A 22,244-nucleotide genomic window follows, 5' to 3' on the forward strand; every position below is an offset into this window, starting at 1 on the left:
GCTGAGGCCGGTAATGGCGGCGGGCGACGGTCGCGGCAGGAAAAACTCCTGGGAGGCCGGGACGGGATGGGGCACGCCGAGGTGGGCAGTGAAGCCGGGGCAGGACGGAGATGGGGAGGGACAGGGATTTGTCTTGAAAGGGCAGAGAAGAGGGTGGGATCTGGTGAGGCCCCCCCGCCCCGGAGCACTGCATCCATCTCTGGAGCTCTCAGCACAAGACAGGGACTGCTGGAGAAGGTCCAGAGGCCGAGAACAAAACTGATAAGAGGACTGGAACACATCTCCTAGGAGGAAAAACTGAAACTGTTGGAGTCATTTAGCATGGAGAATAGAAGGCTCTGGGGGGATGTTGCTGCATCCTTCCAGTACCTAGGAGGAGTCTATGAGAAATATGGGGAAATCTTTTTAGCAGGACGTGTTGCGACAGGACAAGGGTTAATGGTTCTAAACTCAAGAAAGGTAGATTTGGACTAGGTTCACAGATTCTTTGTACCATGCGGGTAGTTAAACACCAGAGCAGGCTGCCTGGAGAATTGGTCGATGCCCCCTTCCTGGAAGCGTTCAAGATCAGGCTGGGCAGGACTTGGAGTAATCTGCGATGTCCCTGGTTATTGCAGGGAAAGGTCCCTTCTAACCCAAACCATTCTGTTGTCCCCTGTCCGGAGGTGCCCCTGGTGAGGAGCTGCTGTCCTGCTCTGGACAGGGAGGGTGGAGATGGGTGATGTCAGCTGGGTGCGGGGCTGAGTGCCAGGACCTGCGGGTGCCGATCAGGCCCTGGCCTGGGGCTGCCAGGGAGAGCACCCTGACAAACCACTTGTGAGGGTGGTGGGGGAACTCTGGCTTGCGTGGACCACGCTAGGGAGTTATTTGGTGCCTGTGGAGGAGCCCAGAGACAGGTTTGAGGGGTCTAGGTACGCCTTTGACCCTCCTACATGGGTCCTAGCTTTCTTCCCTGGGGCTCAGGGCTTGGCCGTGGGCTACTGCACCATGCAGGGCTGGGAATTCAGTGTTCTCCCTCTTCACTTACTTTGGTTTTGCACACAGATTACAATTAATTGTTCCCTGTGACAGTTTTACAGTTTCTGGATGCCTGCAATGACATTTTAATATTTGACAGATAGATTTGGCCCTGATTGTTTCTGTTCCTGCCTCTCATCCTTCCCCATATACTCTCTTACTGTTTGCTCATTTCTGCCTCCCTTCAGCTACTGCTTTTTTTTTTTTAATTTAAATCTATAGTAACATCTTTTAATTTCTCTGTTTCTTGAAGGGCCTTTTGACTTTCTGTCTTCTCTTTTTTCCATTTTCTTTACTTCTCAACACCTTCTGTTGAGGCAGGGTGGTGAGGTTCAGCCCAGACTTCTCATCAAAACAAAGCAATAGTTTTAAGTTTAATTTCAGCTAATTGTATTGTTTTAAGCTGACTGACCCCACACTATTGCACATATGAATGTGAGTCAAATAGGCCAAGAGTGTAAAGCCTCTGTAGTACAGGGGGTGATGGCTAAAATATAAATATGGGGAAGCCTGGCAAATTGATTACATGCCACTGCCACAAACCCATCAAGGCAAACACTACGTGCTTACAATGATAGAAGCCACCACTGGATGGCTGGAAACACATTCAGTGCCCCCTGCCACCACTTGGAACACCATCCTGGGCCTTGAAAAATAAGCCCCGTGGTGGTGACATGGCACCCCAGAGAGTTGAGTCAGTGGGACTAATTTTTGAAACAGCCTTATAGACACTTGGGCCCAGGAGCATGGCATTGAGTGGGTGTTATCACATCCCCTTTCACACAACAGCTGCTGGGAAGGTCAAATGTTACAGCAGCCTGCTAAAAACCATCCTCAGAGCAGTGGGAGAAGGAACTTTAAAACACATTTAGCACAAGCTTAGTTAGCTCCAGAGGATCTACTAATGGAGCTGACCCTGCCCAATCCAAACTGCCCACATGTTATAGAGTGAGATAGCTTTCTCCTGGTACACAGGAAGAATATTCTAGGGAGAAAGGTCTGGGTTAGTCCTGCTTCAGGTAAAGGCAAACCCGGCCACAGGATTGGTTTTGCCCAGGGACCTGGTGTACCTGGTGGGTGATGCGGGAGGATGGAGAAGTCTGTTGTGTGATCTCACTTTGTGTGTCTGTGATCTCACTTTGAGTGAGAACAGACAACAAATTATGTGTGTTGTATGATGTTTGTTGCTGCCAAGAATGACATAGATGACATAGAATAAGGGGTGGAGAATGTATTGGTTTAAGCTGACTGGCCCCACTAGAAGGGACAAGGGACAGGGCAACACCCCCCACCCTCCACCCCACTGGCACAGTGTGAACTGGATCATTATTCTACACCATGCTAACATCATGCTCACTGCATGACAGAAGGGGCTGGCCAGCGTTTATGGGACTGGAATTGTGTTCTATAGATTGTAAACTTTCCTGTTCCAGGTTTTATGTGATATTTCCACCCCATCCCCAGGCTTCCAGGCAGGGGCTTGTCCCTTTTTCCCTTTTCAGTTTCATAGGTGGTTTGCATTTTGTCTATTCCCCTGCTGCTGCATGCTCTGGTATCTCTGTTTTCTTTCATGTAATCTGATGTCCATGCAATGGAGTAGTAAATTGTCCTTATCTCAACCAACATCTCTGCCTCCTGGGTCCTTTTCCTCCTTGCACACCCAGAGGGTAACTGGGGAGGGGCAGGGCAGAGAGAAACCCCTCTGTTGTCAGCAGATTGCTGGGGCTCAGCTGCCAAATGAGTTTAAATCAGGACACTAATGTATTTTAAATGCAATTTGGACAGAAAGTATTAACAGTACCAAATCAAATTTAAAAAGAAATAGATAGCTATGTGCCAAGCTTTCCTTTGCCTAATCCTTACCTCATCTCCTAGGGGTTATTACACTGGCTCAGATTTAGTAGGACCCTGGGCATTCCTCAGTCTTCCACAAAGAAGAGTTGCTTATATAAGGAACGAAGAGCAATTAAACTGTTTTGATTCAACCTACAACATTTTGTGCAACCCTAAATTAAACTCTTTTATTTTATTTGAGAGTTAGGTGATTCCCCTTTAAGAAATTTAATTGAATTTCATTTAAAGTAAAATGGCAGCACAAAACAAAGTGGCACCGAAGGAATTAGAATATTCTAAAAAGACCTTCTGATTTTTTTAGTGAAAGCTACTTGTTAAAATCCATCCCAATTAAAATCTCATTTAAAATGTCTTCCATGTAATTGCTATGCCCCTTTTTAGACCCACCCCCAAATATACAAATTATCCTACTGCTGGGTAGAATTCTGCACCTCTAAACCTATGGTCTGGGTAGTCTTCATGTGATATGAAGAAAATGAAACTGATTGAACCATGTTCCAAGACATCAATTCCTTAGAATTATTTTTATTAGAACCACAGTGCTTAAATAATGCTTCCAGGACTATGAAGTAAACTGCTCTCATCTACAGTAGCTTCAGTATGGCAAAAAAAATGAGGTGTAACAGATGTTCACAAAGACATGGAAAATTAGTCATCATTCATAGATTCACAGAACACCTGGTTGGAAGGGACCTCAAGGATCATCTAGTCCAACCTTTCAGGGTAAGAATATCGTCTAAGTGAGATGGTCCAGCACCCTGTCCAGCTGGGCCTTGAAGCTGTCTAATGTAAGGAAATCCACTACCTCACTTGTGAGTTTATTCCAATGTCAATAGTTCAAATAGTGGAAAAGTTTTGTCTGGCATTGTCAAGGTCCGGAGACATTAGATGTCTCGGTCCGGAGACACAGTTCTTTTAAATATTCCCGTGTTGTGAAATTAAAGGCACAAACGAGGCCAAAGTATCAACAGCTAGACTATTTATTACATAAATAAAGTGGACATAAGAAAGGAAGAGGGAGAAAATAGAGAAAGTGGACATAAGAAGGGAAAGGGAGAAAAGAGAGAGAGAAAGAGGGACGAGAGATAGAAGAGGAAAGGAATTATATTACCACACCCCTCATCCCCCCCAGGACAGTTAAAGTCTGTGGAGGAAAGGTGCTGCAGGAGATGTTTGGTTTGTAGAGAAACCGTGGTGAGGCTTTTGCTGGAGAACAGCTGTGGTCCTCTGGGGAGATGTTGGGTTGATACAGGAACAGTGCTGAGGCTCCTCTGGGCAGCCTGGGTCTGTAGAGAAAGGATGCTGAGGCTTGGCTGGAGCTGTGGTCCTCCGGGCAGCTTCTTTTCTCCGGAGCAGCATTGTCCCGGCTTCTCAGCGGCCTGGCCCGTCTCCTGTGTTTTCCTTCATCTCCGTTTTTCTCCCCGTTTTTCTCCTCTGTTTCTCTCCTCTGTTTCTCTCTACAAACCAGTAGTTGCTCAAGTCTTTTATACAGTTTTTTAGTCCTTAGGTATGTAGTCAAATATTGTCCCTCAGGAATTCCAGTGGCAGGAAATCTGTGTGTTTGGGCAAGACCCTGGCTGGAGGAGGGGGGAATCTCCATCTACCCCATCTCCATCCGGACAAGTCCTCCCACATTCCTTTACACAGGTGGTGAAAACCATCGTATCACCCTGCCCAAGGTACTTGATGGGCGGAAACCACCCTGCCCAGAAAGCGTGATGGCTGGGTCCTTGGGTCCATTGTTGTAGTCCCGTGTTATCACGATGCAATCACAAGCTGATTTGCATCCAGGATTGGTGGACAGGATTCTTTCCACCTTCTTTCCAGTGGCTCTGCTATCACTTTATCTTTGTTGACTCACATAGAGAGAGACAAACTTATTAGACTCTCACAGGCATCCAGTCTGAATGTCCCCCACTAGCAACTTGTGCCCATTACCCCTTGTCTTTACCATGTGACTCCTTGTGGTGGGGTGGAAGGGTAAGGTCAAGAAGCCTCCTCCCTTCCCCCTTGTAAGGCAAAGGGAAAGAAACTTGAAGGGAAAGGAAAAAAAACTCACAAGCTGAATTAGCAAGGCAGTGGAGCTATATTTACAAAGCAATGTAGGGTATGCAGGGGAATATTTACAAATTTACAATATCTACAATATATACAAAGATATACAACAGAGTAACACAGAAATGAGAGTAACCCCCCTCGGCAGAGGGGGTTCCCCACCTCCGCTCTCCCCTCTCTCCCCCCCTTTCCCCAGAATGGGATAGAAAGAGAAAGAAAAGAGAGGAAAAAAAAGTTAGAAGCAGTTCGTGTTAATTGGAAGGGAGTTAATACAGGCCTGTATCTGGACTTCAAGGCCGAAGCCTTGGCAGAAAGCCCAGCACAGACAGAGAGCTGCTGCACCGTGGAGAGGCGGAAGCAAGACTGAAGATAGGGTGCCGGAGTGCCCAGGATAGTCCCAGCTCACTCCCAGTTCAGAAGGTGCTTCCTCCCACTTTACCAATGAAATAGTTTAGATTATTCTTTTCCGTTTACCAACTTCCGTCCACCATATTCCCTTTCTTAAGGGGGCAACGTCAACCGGCCACACTCATTGTAAAATGGAAGTCTCCCTGCTCATGACAGCTGCCCTTTATGTACTTGTATATGGTTATGTCTCCCCTCAGCCTTCTCTTCTACAGGCTGAACAAACCCAGTTCTCTCAGCCTTCCTTCACATGACAGGTCTTACAGTTCTCTGATCACTCTTGTGGCCTTTCTCTGGAATCTTTCCGGCCTAACCACATCCTTCTTGTGTAGCATGGGCCAAAACTGTACACAGTACACAGGTGCAGCCTGACCAGTGCTGAGTGGGAGAATGACATCTTTATCCCTGCCTGTGATACCCTTATTAATGCCACTCATCATCCTGTTGGCTTTCTTCTGTATTTTATGATAAATATATGGCTTTTAAAAGACAAACAATTAGGAGAGTTAACTTTTTTGGAAAATTGGGCTATTGAGAAAACGGAATTCCAGAGGAAGCAGCAATGTTACACCCTGATCAAACAAAGTAACATCATCATCCCATCAGACAATCACAGCTCTGACAGCAACAGCGCATTAGAATTGTTGTTTTCCAAGCTATATGTGTACTTAGACCTGGAGAGGAGTATCTTGCACCATTTTCAAAAGCAAACAAATGTGTTCAGTACAGGTAGGCTGTGAAGAAATTGCTCTCAACAACAAACACTGAATTTTCCCCTTATGTTCCTTCTGAAGTTGTGTATAGACACTTGTAGTACCTTGCGAGGCTTTATTTTTAGCAAGCTTTTTTGTTCTCACAAACAATTCTGATTTGAAAACCACATGCCCAGAGCTTACAGTAACCTTCACTTCAGTCTAAACTGGACACTGTTGTGTAATTTTAAGCAATGCCATATCCTCTACATGTAACATGGAGCCTAAGTGTATTTTCTATTTTGGTACACAAACTAATGTTGTGATCTGGTTTGTGATCTAATGGCTGAAAAACAGGAGTAAATGATGTTTTTATGGCATGACTGGAAAGCTGAAAATACTATAAAAATACAGTTAGAAATAGTTTCTAGAGGCTTGAACTTAATATTGTAAAGCATTTAGTAGGTGTTGAGCATAAATACAATTACACTTCTTTCCCATTTCATTAGAGAAAATGTATACATTACAGGAAACACATTGTGGCATTTATTCACTTTGAAATTGTAGCACCTTGTAAAGCTTTAGGAAATACATGCCAATAGCATAATAAATTCTGAGGTAAAAGCTAGTATATGTCATATTGCAGTTCGTTCTGGAAACAAACTTGTCCACTTACTACAAGACCACACAATTTTCTTAATGGGTTAAAGAATAATGACTTTTTGGTGGTTTTTAACGGTAATGTTGTGTTTCTTAGCATCATTTAGTATAGCTGAATACTCTTTAGTATTTTTTGTGCCAACTGTAAAGAACTCACAAACATACTCATTCCTGATAGGTTATGGAGGTCAACTTTCAAGGCTTCCAGCATAACACAACAGTGAACTCAGATGATGGTTTCTTCCATATTTTAGTGGCTTTAGCTTTCTCTCCCCCACAAAGAGGGAAAAAACCACAGCTAACTCAGCCAGAGAAGCGGAAGGAATGCTATGTTTTACAAGCAATGTGGAAAGGCAGGTTAGATATACACAATATACACAGTATTTACAATATATGTACAGAAATATACAGCAAGGGAAAAAAAGAATACAGGAACGAAATTCCCTCCTCCGGACAGAGGAGGGTTCCCCCCCGTACCCCCCTCTCTCCCCCTACCTCCCTTTTTTCCCAAAGAGGGTTAGAGAGAGAAAAAGGTAATTAATAAGGATGAAATTTGGTTAGGCCTTGAAAGTGCATGCAGTATTAGTGCTTATCTTTATCCAAGGTCGCTCTGGCTAGGAGCCCAGAAGCAGGCAAGCTGGAAAGGAGAGGGAAAGGAGCGAACTGAGAAAAAATTCTAGCATGCACTAAAACTTAAAGTTGCTTTCTACCAATCTACCAATGAAATTAGTTTAGAATATCTGGTTGTTTTCGTTATTATTCCATAACATTCAGCCAGAGTGTCCCAGCACTGTCCTTTTCTTAAAGGCGCAGCCTCAAACGGTCACAGAGGCTATAATAAATGGGAGCATGGCACAAAAGCCAAGGGTACTAAAGATTTCCCAAACCACAGAAGTATCAGAAACAGCAGCTGTAGCACAGGTAATGATTGTGGGGGATGCAGCAAGAAATATAGAAGCAAAAATTCTTATGCTAACTATTCTTAGGTCTTTGTCAGTGACTTGCTCTGAAACAGCTAGAAGCAGCAAACATTCAGAAATAACAGGAACTGAAGAGAAGAAAACACAGGGAAAAATAAAAAGGAAAAGAAGGAAAAGGGACAAGGTAGCTTCCCCCATGATGATAAAAAAAGTACTTTGTTTTTCTGGTAGCAAAATGAGAGTCTCTTGAGAAATATAGCTGTTCTCTTCCTTTGGCATTTCTCAGTAATGGGGAAGACAGGGAAAACAGTTTTTTGGTGAAGAAAAATAGTAAATCATGTTTCAAACTCTAGGAAGAGGAAAAGAGAGAGGGAGATTTGCAGATTCACAGATTGCATCTTGTGGGGAGAGACCTTCAAAGGTCATCTTACCCAATACTGCAATGAGCAGAGACACCTCCAATTATATCAGGCAGTCCAGGACCACATCAAATCTGACCTTGAATGACTCTAGCAATGGGGCCTCAACCACATTGCTGGGCAGTCTGTTCCAGTGTATTACCATTCTCATTGTAAAGAACTCCTAATATTCAACCTAAATCTACCCTGCCCCAGTTTAAAAACCATTGCCCCTTGTCCTATCACTACAAGCCCTTCTAAACAGTCTTCCTCCAGCTTTCCTGTAGGTCCCCCTCAGATATTGAAATATAGGACCCACTCCAGCAGGTCTGTATTTCTCTTGTGCTGGGAGTCCAATAGCTTGACACAGTACTCCAAGTGAGGTCTCACCAGAGCAGATTAGAGTGGCAGAATCACCTCTCTTTATCTACTGGCCACACTTCTTTTGATGCAGCCCAGAATGTGATTTGTCTTCTGGGCTGCAAGCATGCATTATTGGCTCGTGTCTAGCTTCTCATTCCCCAGTACTCCTAAGTCTTCTCCTGCAGGACTGCTCTCAATTTCATCATCTCCCAGCCTGTACTGATATTGAGGATTGCCCCAACCTAGATGCTGGAACTTACACTTTGACTTATTGAACCTTATGAGATCCTTCAGTCTAATCAACCACACCACTCAGCTTGGTATCATCTGCAAACTTGCTGAGGGTGCACTCAATCTCATTATCACTGATGAATATATGGAACACCACTGGTCCCAATACAGACCCTTGAGGCACACCACTTGTCACCCATCTCCATCTGGACATAGAGCTGTTGACCACTACCCTTTATAGGCAATCATCCAACCAATTCCTTATCCACTGAACAGTCCATCCATCAAATCCACATCTTTCCAGTTTAGAGAGAAAGATATTGTGAGGGTCTGCACCAAAGGTTTTACAAAAGTCCAGAGTAAGTCTGGACTTCTCCACTGATTTGGTTATACTGTCATAGAAAGCCACTGGGTTGGTCAGGTGGAACTTGCCCTAGATGAAGCCATTCCCTATTATGTTATCCCACAATACTTGGCACCCCCAGAATTAGGATAATTACTTGAGATGTGGGAGCACCTTTGCAGTCTTTGTTCCTCAGTTTTAATCTGAGGACTTGGAAATGGCTCTCCCACATGCACTGAGATTTCTGTTTTGACCATGCATCACATGATGTGTCCAAAAGAGCCCTTCCTGTGGGAGTGACTCAAAAAGTGTCCCACAAAAGTGCCAGTTTTGACAAAAAATCCATGTTTTGGCCAGCGTAGTCTCAATGTATCATGTGAAATTAATTTTGTGCTTCAATGAAATTACCACAGAGCACAAATATATTCCCTTTATGTAGATGTTAACAGTGAAGAATCTTACTGTGTTGCACATTTCCACATCTAGACCTCTACTTTCTGAAATCCCACCATGCCACATCAAAAAAAAGAAAGAGTCCAAAACCAATGCCCATTTTCTTCTAAGCTTCAAAATTTCATCTAGGTCTACCAGATCGACAAGATGCAAATAAACAACCCCCCACACACACACACAAAGAGAGGAACCACACATTCTCTCTTCTGTTATGTAAGTTATATGCTGCTGTCAAGAAGTCATACCAGAAAGAATAACCACATCTTACAGTTTTGTTTAGCAGAAGAATCTTTATTGGCTACTAGCTGTGCTTGATATTCTAAGTGCTTATTCTTGCTGGTTTATGGTTACTTGAAACGATCAGTTTCCCAAGAATACAATTGTAGCCTACCCTTTCACCACGGATAGACATGTATAGATTTTTGTCAGATTTTAAAGGAAGGTACTTTCCCATTTCTTTTACATCTTCTCATTCCTTTCTGACAGAATAAAACAGCCATGTAGCTGTCATTCTCATTTTGTGTGACGACATCTGTGGACGGTCTTCCTGCAAGTGGGATTGTGTAACAGTGAATGCATGGGTATGATGCTTGAGTACTTTTCATTTGCTCTGGGTTTTACCTCTGGGGATTTTTTTGCACAGCACCTGTCACTTTTGCTCACTGCAGAAGGTCTTGAACCTGCCTGACCTCAACTGACCACTGTAATTTCCTCTGTTTATTTGAACCTCCATGATAGTCCTTTTTCACAGAATCACCAAGGTTGGAAGAAACCTCAAAGATCATCAAGTCCAACCTGGTTTAATTCATTTAAAACATATGTAAAGAATCCACCCTGTCCTGCCCAAATCACAGTCTCTCGTCCTTCTGATTCCTCAGACTACATTCTTTCTTTCTTTTCCTTTTGTTATCACATCAAATTCAAGTCTATTCTCCCTGCATGGCTTTGTATGATTGAGATCCTGCCAATTTACCCTTTTTTGCTCTCCTCTATCAGCAAGGCTGTGAGAACAAAGACAATTTGGTTTGTATCCTGAAAGAGTGGAGTGAAGCAGGTGTTTCAGGAAAAAGAGCAAAGGACAGTCAGAATCATGTAACTGCCTCTCTTCATGCTTTCCTCTAACTGGTTGCCTTGTACACCAGGCACACGAGTGTCACAGCAGAAGCAAAGCTGGGCTGAAGCCATGTAGAACAGGAATGCTGCCAGCAGGCAAGGAGATTGTGAGCAACAGATGTTCCTGCTGTTGCAGAAACAGCCCCTTTCCCCACTGAAGCCACTGCCCCATGCCCCTCAGTCTTCCTAGATAACACTTTATCCATAGCTTTCCAGTATTCTGGCTTAAGTCGTGGACATAGTGAGGCCATGGTGTTCTGGCAGTCTTCAGGGTGTCCTGCTTTACTTTTCTTACTGCTGATTTGTTGTTGCTTCCCACCTGCAGTGGGGTGTTCTGGTTTGGGCCTGCCCCTGCAGAGAGTTTGTGTGTAGCACACTGCCTAGATTCAACAGATATCCCTGAAAAGATCTGTCCTTTTCCTCTGGTGCATTTTCAGGTTAGGACCTTGCCTATTTTATTCATAAAATGTTACGTGATCCATAAATTATTATAATAAACTTCTGCAAAATACTGCCTGAAATGTCTTGAGAGCTACAGGGAAATTTAATATATGCCTGAAAGATGGGAATACACTCAGATTTACAGCTTGGACTGTTTAAAAATTGTAATGCTGTTTCGGTGAAGGAAAACGAGAGTAATTCACTCAGAAGGCTGACCATAAAGGAAGGCAGGCAGCAGTAATACACTTGGAATGCTAGCCTACAGAGATTTTTTAAGTTGCTGTACTGTACACAGCAGCATAACTTTTCTATACTAAAACTGTGTGTAATGTTTAAAAATGGAGTTCAGCTCAAAACTGACTTGAAAATTCTAGAAGGCTGGTTACAAATCCTAGCTGCAGAAAAACATAACCATGTGCTACTGAGATCACCTTGGTTTTGCAGATCTACTGATTGCTATGTTGGGGTTTTTATTATCATACCCCTATTCAAGGCATAGGTCCTCCCTCTTGGGGATCTTTCCAGATGGTTTGAATTTGGCTCTCCAGATCATGCCTGCACTAGTAAACGACATGATTTACAGAGAGAAAGTTTATTTCCATTGATATTGGAGCAGTGTGTTAACAGAAACATACTTCTCAGAATATTATTGCTGTTTGCCTCAGAAGACACCACCTGTGTAGTTACCTTTATTAATGGAAAGTGAACATGATGGCTGTTTCAAATGCAAATGACTTCAGGGAATGGAAGGAGGGAACCTTGATCTCCTATAGACCTAGTTAGCTATTCCCCAGTGCAGCCACAGAGACGGAAAATCTTTAGTGGATTTGTCTGTGAAATACTTGAGCACCGAAGTCTAAGTAGAGGTCCTGGGCATTTTGCCAACTATACCACAGTTAAGTAGCTTGGATGAGCAGTAAAGAGTCATGTTGGTGTCTCAAATGATTTCTATTTATTAATGCTAGTTTACTTTGGTCTGAACACAGGATGGGGGAAAAGACTTGCGACCTGAGAAGACACCACATCAGAATCCTTCATTATTAAGCCTGCAGAGTAGTATGATGTCCCAGAAAAAAAATGTAGTAGCTCAGCAAATATCATCAGCAAGAGTTTACAAAATTAAAGAGCTGAAGAATGAAATATTTGATTTACAACAGAAATCAGAAGCATCAAGCGTAGAAAATCACATTTTGAAAGAGATTCAGTGTTGCCACTCAAAAGCAGTACGTAGCTATGAAAACTCAGAAAGTAACCTGCTGGATCTTTTAGCATGTCATTCTAATGAGGCAACAGCTTTAAGGAAACACCTGAGGACGTCTCAGAAGAATGAGAGAAATACATCCAGGAAGCTCAGAGAAGTTGAAGCAGAGCTTCAAAGCGCCAAAGATGCTTTGCAGGACTTACGTATGCTTTCAGAAGACAAAACTCTTGCAGAGAGAGAGGAACTCCATCACAGATTATCAGTCCTTACAGAACAAATGGAAGTGAATGCTGGGAGGATACAGGTAATATGTGTGTATCATTGTGTTCACAAACAGTAATAGACGAGGTTTCTGTGCAAGAACAGTGGAAAGGTTTTAGCTGCTTCTTGTTGAATCCTGATACAATCCTGTAACACTGAAAATTCTTTTTAACCCAGTGCAGACCTCAATGTGAAGTACTAAGAGTGGTAGGAGTACCTCCTTTCAGTATCTTAAACCTGGCAGAAATGTGTGTGTAGATGAGGTTTGTCAATAAAGATCTTTTAGAAATTAAGTCATATGCTTTATCCCTGCTAGGCCAGAAGTGTTGCCTATAGCTGGAGAGTGTCCTTCAGCAGAAGGCCTATGCTGCTGCCTGCCAGCTGCATGGGGTGGTCAGGCTTGCTGGGGCCCTCTGGCCACAACAGCATGGACCCTAATTAATACTGGCAAAGCACAGGATTAGTCATACTTGGAGACCGCTAGGCTGCTGCTGAACTACTTCTCTGAACAACCAAATCTGTCTCATCCAGAACTAGCACTGTCATTTTCATGTGGTGTTGGTGGGCACTATGGACATACCTACAGCTCCTGTTCACTAATTACTGTCACTCACTGCAGCTGGCTACAGGGCAGCTCCTGAATTAAGCAATAGTCAGGTGTCCTAGATTTTAGCGTTGGTTCTACTGTTGGGTTTTTTATGCAACTGTAGTAAATGCCTAGTGGGAGTTCAAGAGGAGATGATTCAGCTCATTTTAATATCTCATGCTTCTGTACTCATATTGAACTTTCCACAGAAAGACAGGAATACAATTTTTTACACAAAATTGGAAGACTGAAATTTCCACTGTCCTCCAGGAATTAATTTCTATTTTCTATGGGGAGATTATGCATACAATTAAATAAAGAGCCAGGTAATCTTGGAGGCATTTCACCACCTGAACAGCTACATCTGAAATGCATTTATTGCATGAAAGAAATTAGTGTCAACAGCTGAATTCAGATTCCTTTTGGAAACATTCTATTTACATAAATCTAGTGAGAAGCTATAGAAAGCATGTGGCAATGGCTGCTCACTTTACAGTTTCAGTAACTATAATTTCAGTGCATGGCACTGGATTCTAATGACAAAACACTTGATAAAGTACTCCATAAATTACCTAGCTTACACTAGGCAGCCTTATGCTGCTGCAGTTACTAGATCTCAGTGTGAACAGAAGGGTTGTCATAACATATCTCAAAGATGATTGTAGTCATTAATACATCAGAGAGGTAATGTACAGTCTTAGTTTTTGTGTTAGAATGCCAAAGAAAATTCTGTGTATGTTTAGTAAAATTAGGTTTAAGGCCAGTTTTTGCTCTTTTGAAAAATAATTTTTCAGAGACTTCATCACAATTTTATGTATTGTTTGCAATAAAATACAATCATTAGAAGCTTACTTGTCATTATATTAGCATGCTTTTGTTAAAATCTGGTAAGAACAGGAATTTCTCAGCACTCATACTGAGTACATCCATAGGGTAAAACATGCCTTTTTTTTTTTAAGAGCTTAGAAAAGCAGCTGAAGTTGAACAATAGCACCTGAAGTCATCAGCTGGCAAATGAGAACAAAAAAGCTGTGGAAGCTGGGATAATTACAAAGAACTTGCAAATGGAAATTAACTCTCTTCACCAAAAAATCAAGGTATTCAAGCTTTTAAATAGGTTTCTGTTCCTAAGAGAAAAATTCAAGTATTTAATGTTGCTTATTCCTTTTTCTCCTTTTATATTATTTAGTAATGGAATTTTTATTTCCTAGTTGAATCTATAGTCTACCAAAATAAAAGTCATATCAAATGGTAAATTATTGTAGGGCCTCTTTGTAGAAAGCTTGAGGTAGTTCAGTAACTAATCAGAACAGAAATTAATGTATCACAGTTTGAGCAAACAATTCACACCAACTTGTTGCCATTCTGATAGATCTAGGTCAATATGTCCATCTACTCACATGTCAAATGAGCTCCCTTACAGAAAAACTTTCAAACCAAAATGAGCCAAATATTATAATCTGCAAAACTGGAGTTGAACAAAAAGACTTCATGGGAATGTTTCCACAGTTTGTTTAAATTCCAGCTTGGTTTTTATACAAATGTTTGGGGGACAAATCTGTACAGTTTAACACTTACTGTAATGCCTGCAAACCAAACATACAAGAAAACTCAAAAGTGACAACTCCATAGAAACAGAAACAAAACTGCCCTGAATGGTATGTCACATGAGCTGTAAACAAGAAAAACAGTACATGTTCCAGAAAACATTAAAACATTTGTGGCTTTTTAATAAACTGTGATTGTAACAGTTAAAATATACTTCTGTGTAAAGTGACTGATCCCTCTTTTCATTGCACTAAGGGGCTTTCTCTTTCTAAATAGAAACAAAGGTCTGTGAAAGATGTTTTTAAGGGAATTTTCCCCAGAGACTGAGAAGGGCAGAACAGGCAAATCCTGAGGATTCATAGAAATTTGAATTTCTGTGCAGGGGCATTGTTTGTTCCTGTTACTTGTGCAGCAGCTGTAGAAACTTTCCTCCTGAGAGTTGGCAGCAGCCAGGCTGCCAGCTGCAAAATTCCAGTGAGCTGTTGGGAAAGCAAATCAGTGTAGTGCACTTCCTGGGCCCTGTATCAGAGGCCTGGTGGGGCCACATCTTAAGCATTATGTTCAGTTCTGGGCCCCTCACTACAAGAAGGACATTGAGGTGCTGGAGCGTGTCCAGAGAAGGGCAATAAGGCTGGTGAAGGGCCTCGAGTACATGGCCTACAAGGAGCATCTGAGGGAGCTGGGGTTGTTCGGTCTGGAGAAAAGGAGGCTGCAAGGAGAGCTCATCGCTCCCTACAACTACCTGAAAGGAGTTTGGAGCAAGGAGGGGGCAGCCTCTTCTTGGTGTCAAGCAACAGGACTAGAGGAAATGGTTTCGAGCTGTGCCAGGGGAGGTTCAGTCTGGATACTAGGAAATAGTTCTTCACAGAGAGAGTTCTTAAACATTGGAATGGTCTGCCCAGAGAGTGGTGGAGTCACCATCCCTGGAGGTGTTTAAGCAGCGTGTGGACCTAGTGCTTAGGGACATAGTTTAGTGTTGGCCCTTCAGTGCTAGCTTGAGGGTTGGACTACCGATCTTTGAGATCTCTTCCAACAAAATGTTTCCTGTGATTTTTCTGTGAAGGTCCCCTGAGGAGAACTTGAAGAATCTGATCTATATGTGCCGATCTGGAAGATGGAAATAATTATAGCCCCAGGAACACTAACATAAAACTGTTCCAAAATACAAATTATTCTAAAACACAATTCTCACCTTGACAATTCTCTAAAATATTTGTTTCACGTGTTTCCACACATTTTTCTGTGTGTCCAGTTATCTTGATGTGATATTTAGATTCACAAGACTTTCTATTGTTTTAACTCAAAGAAGACCAGGCATGCTTATTAACATAGCTTCTGTGCCAGAACAGAGCTTATTCTTGCACGTTCATACATTTGGGCATCTGGCTTGTTCAGGGTACTCAGGCACACTTTCAGGGCAATCCATACCTCCAGAGTAAATGCAGCTCCCATTCTTCACACTAAAACCTGATATGGTGAAAGTGTTACTGAAACCCCTTTGCTGTGTTTAAGACAGATTTCAGTGAAGACAGAAGGCTCTAATAAAATAAACTTTAAGTGTGCCTTAAGTGAACTTTGTGTCATCTCCCAAGGCTGTAAACCAGAACCGAGAGCATTGTAACCAAGGCTGCTGAGGAAATAATCAAATCATTTTTATACAAGTAAAGTAAAAAAGTACTTAGACTGAAAAAATCCTCAGAAAAACAAATGAAACAGAATCACTAGAGAAGGCTTCATCTTCTGATGGGTCAGAGTGGCTGGAGAGCAGCCAGGCAGAGAGGGACCTGGGGGTGCTGGTTGATGGTAGGCTTAACATGAGCCTGCAGTGTGCCCAGGCAGCCAAGAGGGCCAATGGCATCCTGGCCTGCATCAAGAACAGTGTGGCCAGCAGGAGCAGGGAGGTCATTCTGCCCCTGTACACTGCACTGGTTAGGCCACACCTCGAGTACTGTGTCCAGTTCTGGGCCCCTCAGTTTAGGAAGGAGGTTGACTTGCTGGAACAAGTCCAGAGAAGAGCAACAAAGTTGGTGAGGGGTTTGGAACACAAGCCCTATGAGGAGAGGCTGAGGGAGCTGGGGCTGCTTAGCCTGGAGAAGAGGAGACAGGGGTGACCTTATCACTCTCTACAACTACCTGAAGGGAGGTTGTAGACAGGCGGATGATGGTCTCTTCTCCCAGGCAGCCAGTACCAGAACAAGAGGACACAGTCTCAGGCTGCGCCAGGGGAGGTTCAGGTTGGATGTTAGGAAGAAGTTCTATACAGAAAGAGTGATTGCGCTATGGAATGGGTTGCCCGGGGAGGTGGTGGAGTCACCGTCATTGAAGGTGTTCAGAAGGAGACTTGATGGGGTGCTTGGTGTCATGGGTTAGCTGTTTGGGTGGGTTGGATTGGTTGATGGGTTGGACACGATTATCTTGAAGGTCTCTTCCAACCTGGTTTGGTTTATTCTAATAAAGGTTATTCTATTCTGTCCATTGTGTTATGAAAACGATCATGCAGGTGTACAGATATGCTCTCAGCCTTCAAGAGGGAGAATTTTGTTTGGCACACAAATGAAAATGACAGATTCCTATTGATGTAAATGACAAAGTTACCACATGGCCTGGCACAAAGGAAGATCACTGACAATGTTTTCCCAGGACAAGAAAATTAAATTGGTAAAAAGTAACCCAACACATTCTAGACGTTCAGTGGCGTTTGTTTCTCCTTAGGAAAAGGATCGGCAACTTAGTGTAAAAAACATCTATGCGAATCGGATGTTTAAAGTCCCCAAGGACGAAAGTGATTCAGCACCTCATGAAAAAAGTAAGTGTACATTCATTTTAATTATGTTGCATTGTTTTATAACTGGGACATATATTCCAAAATAAAAGCCAATATAGTACTTTATAGGCTCAAAAATATTCTGTCACGTGTCATTTAAAGAAGAGTAATTGGGGTTCTTTGCTCATCTGTTTTATGACTACAAATACTCAACTTATTGATAGTATTTAATCCAATTTTCATCATGTGTAGTGTTTAACATACTTAGCTTCAGTATACTAACAGTGACACTGAAGTAGCACTGCCAATCAAAATTACTATTTGCCTTTGTTGCTCTTTGCCTATTTGTTTTTTAACAAAGTGAAGTTCTCGGTCCACAAAGCTTTTGCAGACTGATTTTTGTTCAGGCTGTTCTGTTTGACTTGACCTGGAGAAATGGCCACCTCAGAATTCCCACAGTATGGCCCCCTAACTCATAGCACCACACAAACAACCCTCCTGTAGGAAGTTCCTAGTTTCGTACAGACTCCCAAAGGGCTTTCATATGAACAAAAATCATGCATTGGGTCTTTAAAAACTGTTTTTTTTCATTTTCAAAGTCAGTAGACCCTGTAACTTAAAAATAGCAGAGATGTTTCAATATCCTTTACTGAAGCTCTTGCAATTTGTATTTTGCTGGGGTGAAATGAGAGGGGAAGTTTTCAGACACAAGGTTTAGGAATTTCAAAGTGCAGTCTGATGATCATACTGCTGAGAGAAGAAATTTCATCCTTGGTAATCCTTTCTCAGCATAAGTAAGTTTAAATGGGTAACCAGAGGTTGTAATAACCTAGTTACTGTATATGCTCTCAACTCAACATCTACTGAATTGACGCTGTTTAGAATAATGTAAGAAAACGATAGAAAAGAACAACGGTGAGTTAATTCTATCAAGGAAGAAAAAAAGTCTTTAGTAAAGAGCATTTCTTTCACATGGATGCTCAGACCAGTATTGGAGAGAAATATCTGTTACATGCAAGCCTGTCTAGCAAACATTCCAAGAGTAGCTGCCTTGTGTGAGATTCAGCTGCCTAGTTACAGGCATTCAGTGCCATTTGAGATGTGATAGCACGTTCTGCCTGGCCCTGTAGTCGTTGTTCCAGAAGCACACAGGTTTCCCATCAGTGCTATGTAACATTGGTCAGCCTTATGTGATACCTTGAATACTTGAGGGCATCTCAACTGGCAGGAAGTGCCTGTGTTCAGACAAGTGGATCCCACCCCTTGAATAGAGGCAGCAATAGCTAAAATCAGCTCAAAGTCATACAAACCAAGAACTGTTATAGAATAGAATAAATCAGGTTGGAAGAGACCTCCAAGATCATCACGTCCAACCCATTATCCAACCCACCCAATCAACTAAGCCATGGCACCAAGCACCCCATCAAGTCTCCTCCTGAACACCTCCAATGATGGTGACTCCACCACCTCCCCAGGCAGCCCATTCCAATGGGCAATCACTCTCTCTGTAGAACTTCTTCCTAACCTCCAGCCTAAACCTCCCCTGGCACAGCTTGATGTTACCCATGTGCTCACTACATTAATCAGGGCCAAAAAAATTGAATAACATAGTTTTCTTGAAGCTCTTACAAACACCTAATTGTCATATGCTTTAGATGTGGTGTCTAAAATTTGCTAATAATTTTGTTGCATACCAGAAACTAATAAACAGATTTCAAGTACTTTCCCCACATTGAAAGTAGTCTTTTGCCTCTTACTCAGGATCATAAACATACAGGGGAAAGGTTGGTAATTCAAGCTGTAAAATTAAGAAACACAAATTCCCAACCAGACACAGGATTTTTAAATGAAATTCTGAATTCCAGTTTTAGTTAAGTCACATAACCAGCTGTGAGTTTGGGTTGTTGTTTGGGGTTTTGTTAATTGTATTTTTCTCACCTATGGACTCCTACAATATTGTTATTGAAATTACAGTACTTAAAGCACTGTTTATTATTTAAGTTCTTCTTTTCTTTAAGCCAAATACAGGAGTTGGAGAGAGACCTGGTGTTTTGTAATGAAAAGGTTCCAAGCAAACTTGTCTGATCTTTTGGTATTTTTGGCCAGCAAAGGTTTCATTCTCTGCCATGATGATGATTTAGAAATCTAGAACTGGAATTAATGAAAACTGTTTTTCCTTTTCACTACCGACTTCACTTTTCCTATAACAGGCTTAGAAAGAACGATTTCTTCAAGAGTTATTGCCTGTTCTGGTTTCCCCAACATTTTTACCCAGCAGGAAAGTAAAAACAGAAGTGTGAGGCAGCATTTTTGAACACTCCTGACAGCTGCAGGTAGACTTGCTTAGGTAATCAGAAAGCTCCATGTACATAAATAAACGTGATTTATTGAGCAAAGCCATTAATTTCATAAGCTTTTAATGAGAGCAGTTTGCTCAGCTGTGGGACAATCACACCAGCTCACCTAGAGATACAGCTCCCCCTAGTTCTCAATCTGAAGAATGCTCTGCTGATTTCGGTTGAAAAGCTGAAGACTCTTCCTTATGGTTGCCTTTCTAAAGGGAAAGCTAATTCCCTCCCCATCACCACAGCTATTTCTTCAAGAGTAATACTCAAATTGTTTATTAACATCCTTTTTAACACAGAACTGCAAATATTTGAAAATCACCATTTTTAGGGAGAGTCTTCCTCTGACTTCAGAGATCATACCCGAGAATAAGGTTGAATGTTGACTTGAGATTGATCATATTCTTCCTGCTGAGCTAGCAACTTTCTCAGCTACTGCACGCACAGCATAATTATTCTAAAGATAGAAGAGAAGAACAATATACTCACCTACCCCAACTCATCTCCATTCAACTGTTTCTTTAAATGTCTCATTCAATCACTCCCTTGGAATCTCACTTCAAAGGTCACAGACATTTCAGTGTTAAGCATTTCTTCAGAAGAGGCTGGTTCCATAAAGCCTTATATAAGCACTCAACTTTGGGACAGGTGAGTAACAGAGTCAGAGGGCATGAAAGCAAAACCCTTTATTGTACTCTGTAAGATCCAAACTTAGGAACCTGGGAACTGAGGCCTCACACCAGATCTCTTAAATTTACATCAGAATGTTACCACACAAACTAAACTCATGTAGGTTCTAGAGCATAAACATATTTGTCTGACTTTGAATGTTCTAGCTGAAAGGAATTTTGTATATCTAAAACTTAGGGGTATTAATGAGGTACTGATGTAAGACATGGAGCTGGTCCAGAGAGACACAAAAACAATCAGGGGGTTGGAGAACCTCTGCTACGAGGACAGGCTGACAGAGCTAGGGTTGTTCAGCCTGGAGGAGGCTCTAAGGAGACCTAATAATGACCTTCCACTACCTGAAGGTGGCCTGCAAGAAAGATGGAGAGAAACTATTTACAAAAGCCTGTAGTGATAGGGCAAGGGGCAATGGCTTCAGACTGGAGAAGAGCAGATTTAAATCAGATGTTAGGAACAAGTTCTTTACCATGAGGGTAGTGGAACACTGGAACAGGCTGCCCAGGGAGGTAGTTGAGGCCCCATCCCTGGAGATATTCCAGGTGATGTTTGGCAGGGCTCTGGACAACCAGATCTATTTGAGGATGCCTCTGCTTACTGCAGAGAGGTTTGAGCTAGATGACCTTTGGAGTTCCTTTCCAACCCAGACCATTTTATGATCCTAAGTATAAAATGTGCAAAAGTTCAAGTAAGTATGTTTGTGTTCCAGTTTCAGCATTTATCAGGCAGAACAAAGAATTTCTTTAATAAAGGGCATTAAGATATAGGGGGAAGGGGGGGGAATAAAGAAGTTTAAATCCTAGGCCACATACCAGTACTATCAGTCATCAAAGATATCTTTTGTTTATACCAACAATATAGTTCCAGAAACTACTGTATTACAAATTACTGTCCTTTTTCAATAGGTCTTAGTATAAACAGATCAGTACAAGTAGATAAACACAGTTTTAGATCACTACTGCTGTCACAGCACCAAACATGGGAAGCAGAAAGAAGTGCAATTCAGCTAGCAAAGGTATGAAGTATCTGTATTCAATCCCTTGTTTAAACTCTCAGCTAAACTGTATGTTATTCTGTGAATTTCAGTGATATGCCTGAATGGCTCAATCCCTCATCTACAATGTGGATTGTGTGTGAATGTAATTATATTACAGAAATATGTAGGACAAACTTTGTGATACAAAATAAGAATATAATAGTAATTGAAATTACTAATCTTCTTGTAAGCATAGCACTGCCTGTGTGCTTTTCAAAGTCACTAAGCAAGTGTTCCTTCATTATTTTTACCTTAAATTGCCAATTATAGGAGAAAAACTCTTCACAAGATAAGAACCAAAGAGATAAATCAAATGATGCAGATGCCCATTGTAGAACACAAAAATCATCAATGAAGAAAATACCAGAGCCAGAAACATTTACCAGGGCAGGTAGAGGTGTATTTTAACATTTTTCTCCAAAACCCTTTTCCTAAGCTGAGTGAACTGATGGCATCAGTCATTTACGAGGGTCTGACAGCCATCAAGCTGGCACCTGACCGACAGGAACTGGTTCAACAGATTAAGAGTCACTGAAATCCAGCTGCTGGTGGAGGTGCACTGACAGCAAAGCAACTCTACACTACAAGGCATCTCCATACTGCTGTACCTCTAAAAGCAGTTCCTGGACATGCTGGTAAAAACCTGGTGCTTTATGTGTAAAAATGTGCTTAATAGTTTAATTCTACACTAATCAAATACTGATTTCAAACTATTGGTTGTAAATCTTAATCATAGCTGAAGTCAAAATAGATTCTGGCCTAGGATCTATTGCTGAGAAAGCAAAAGGGCTTCTTCAAGGGCTGGGAGTATCTCCTCATTACAATGATTACTGGAAATAGATTTTATGTAAATCTTGGCCATCAGCTGTAT

At 42.0% G+C, this 22,244-nt stretch overlaps 1 protein-coding gene and 1 long non-coding RNA gene across 3 annotated transcripts in view; one reads left to right on the forward strand and one right to left on the reverse strand.

Annotated features, from left to right (window-relative positions):
- The window catches only part of LCA5L (lebercilin LCA5 like), a 25,476-nt gene continuing 3,232 nt past the window's right edge, over positions 1 to 22,244 (forward strand). Inside the window, 5 exon segments of the mRNA XM_068155264.1 lie at positions 1 to 81; positions 11,932 to 12,450; positions 13,953 to 14,090; positions 17,254 to 17,347; positions 21,243 to 21,352. Coding sequence (XP_068011365.1) covers positions 67 to 81; positions 11,932 to 12,450; positions 13,953 to 14,090; positions 17,254 to 17,347; positions 21,243 to 21,352 — 876 coding nt within the window. The 5' untranslated portion in view covers positions 1 to 66.
- The window catches only part of LOC137449588 (uncharacterized), a 20,893-nt gene continuing 2,482 nt past the window's right edge, over positions 3,834 to 22,244 (reverse strand). The window contains exon 3 of one of the 2 annotated variants that reach the window (XR_010989425.1): positions 3,834 to 4,727. This is a non-coding gene — a long non-coding RNA (uncharacterized lncRNA). Of the gene's footprint in view, positions 4,728 to 19,673; positions 20,108 to 22,244 lie in introns of those variants that run through there. The other variant, XR_010989426.1, reaches the window with a different exon arrangement.

Source organism: Melanerpes formicivorus, unplaced genomic scaffold, assembly GCF_026170545.1.
Source record: "Melanerpes formicivorus ecotype bairdi unplaced genomic scaffold, bMelFor1.0.p_v2 SCAF_30, whole genome shotgun sequence".
NCBI classification, from domain to species: Eukaryota; Metazoa; Chordata; class Aves; order Piciformes; family Picidae; genus Melanerpes; species Melanerpes formicivorus.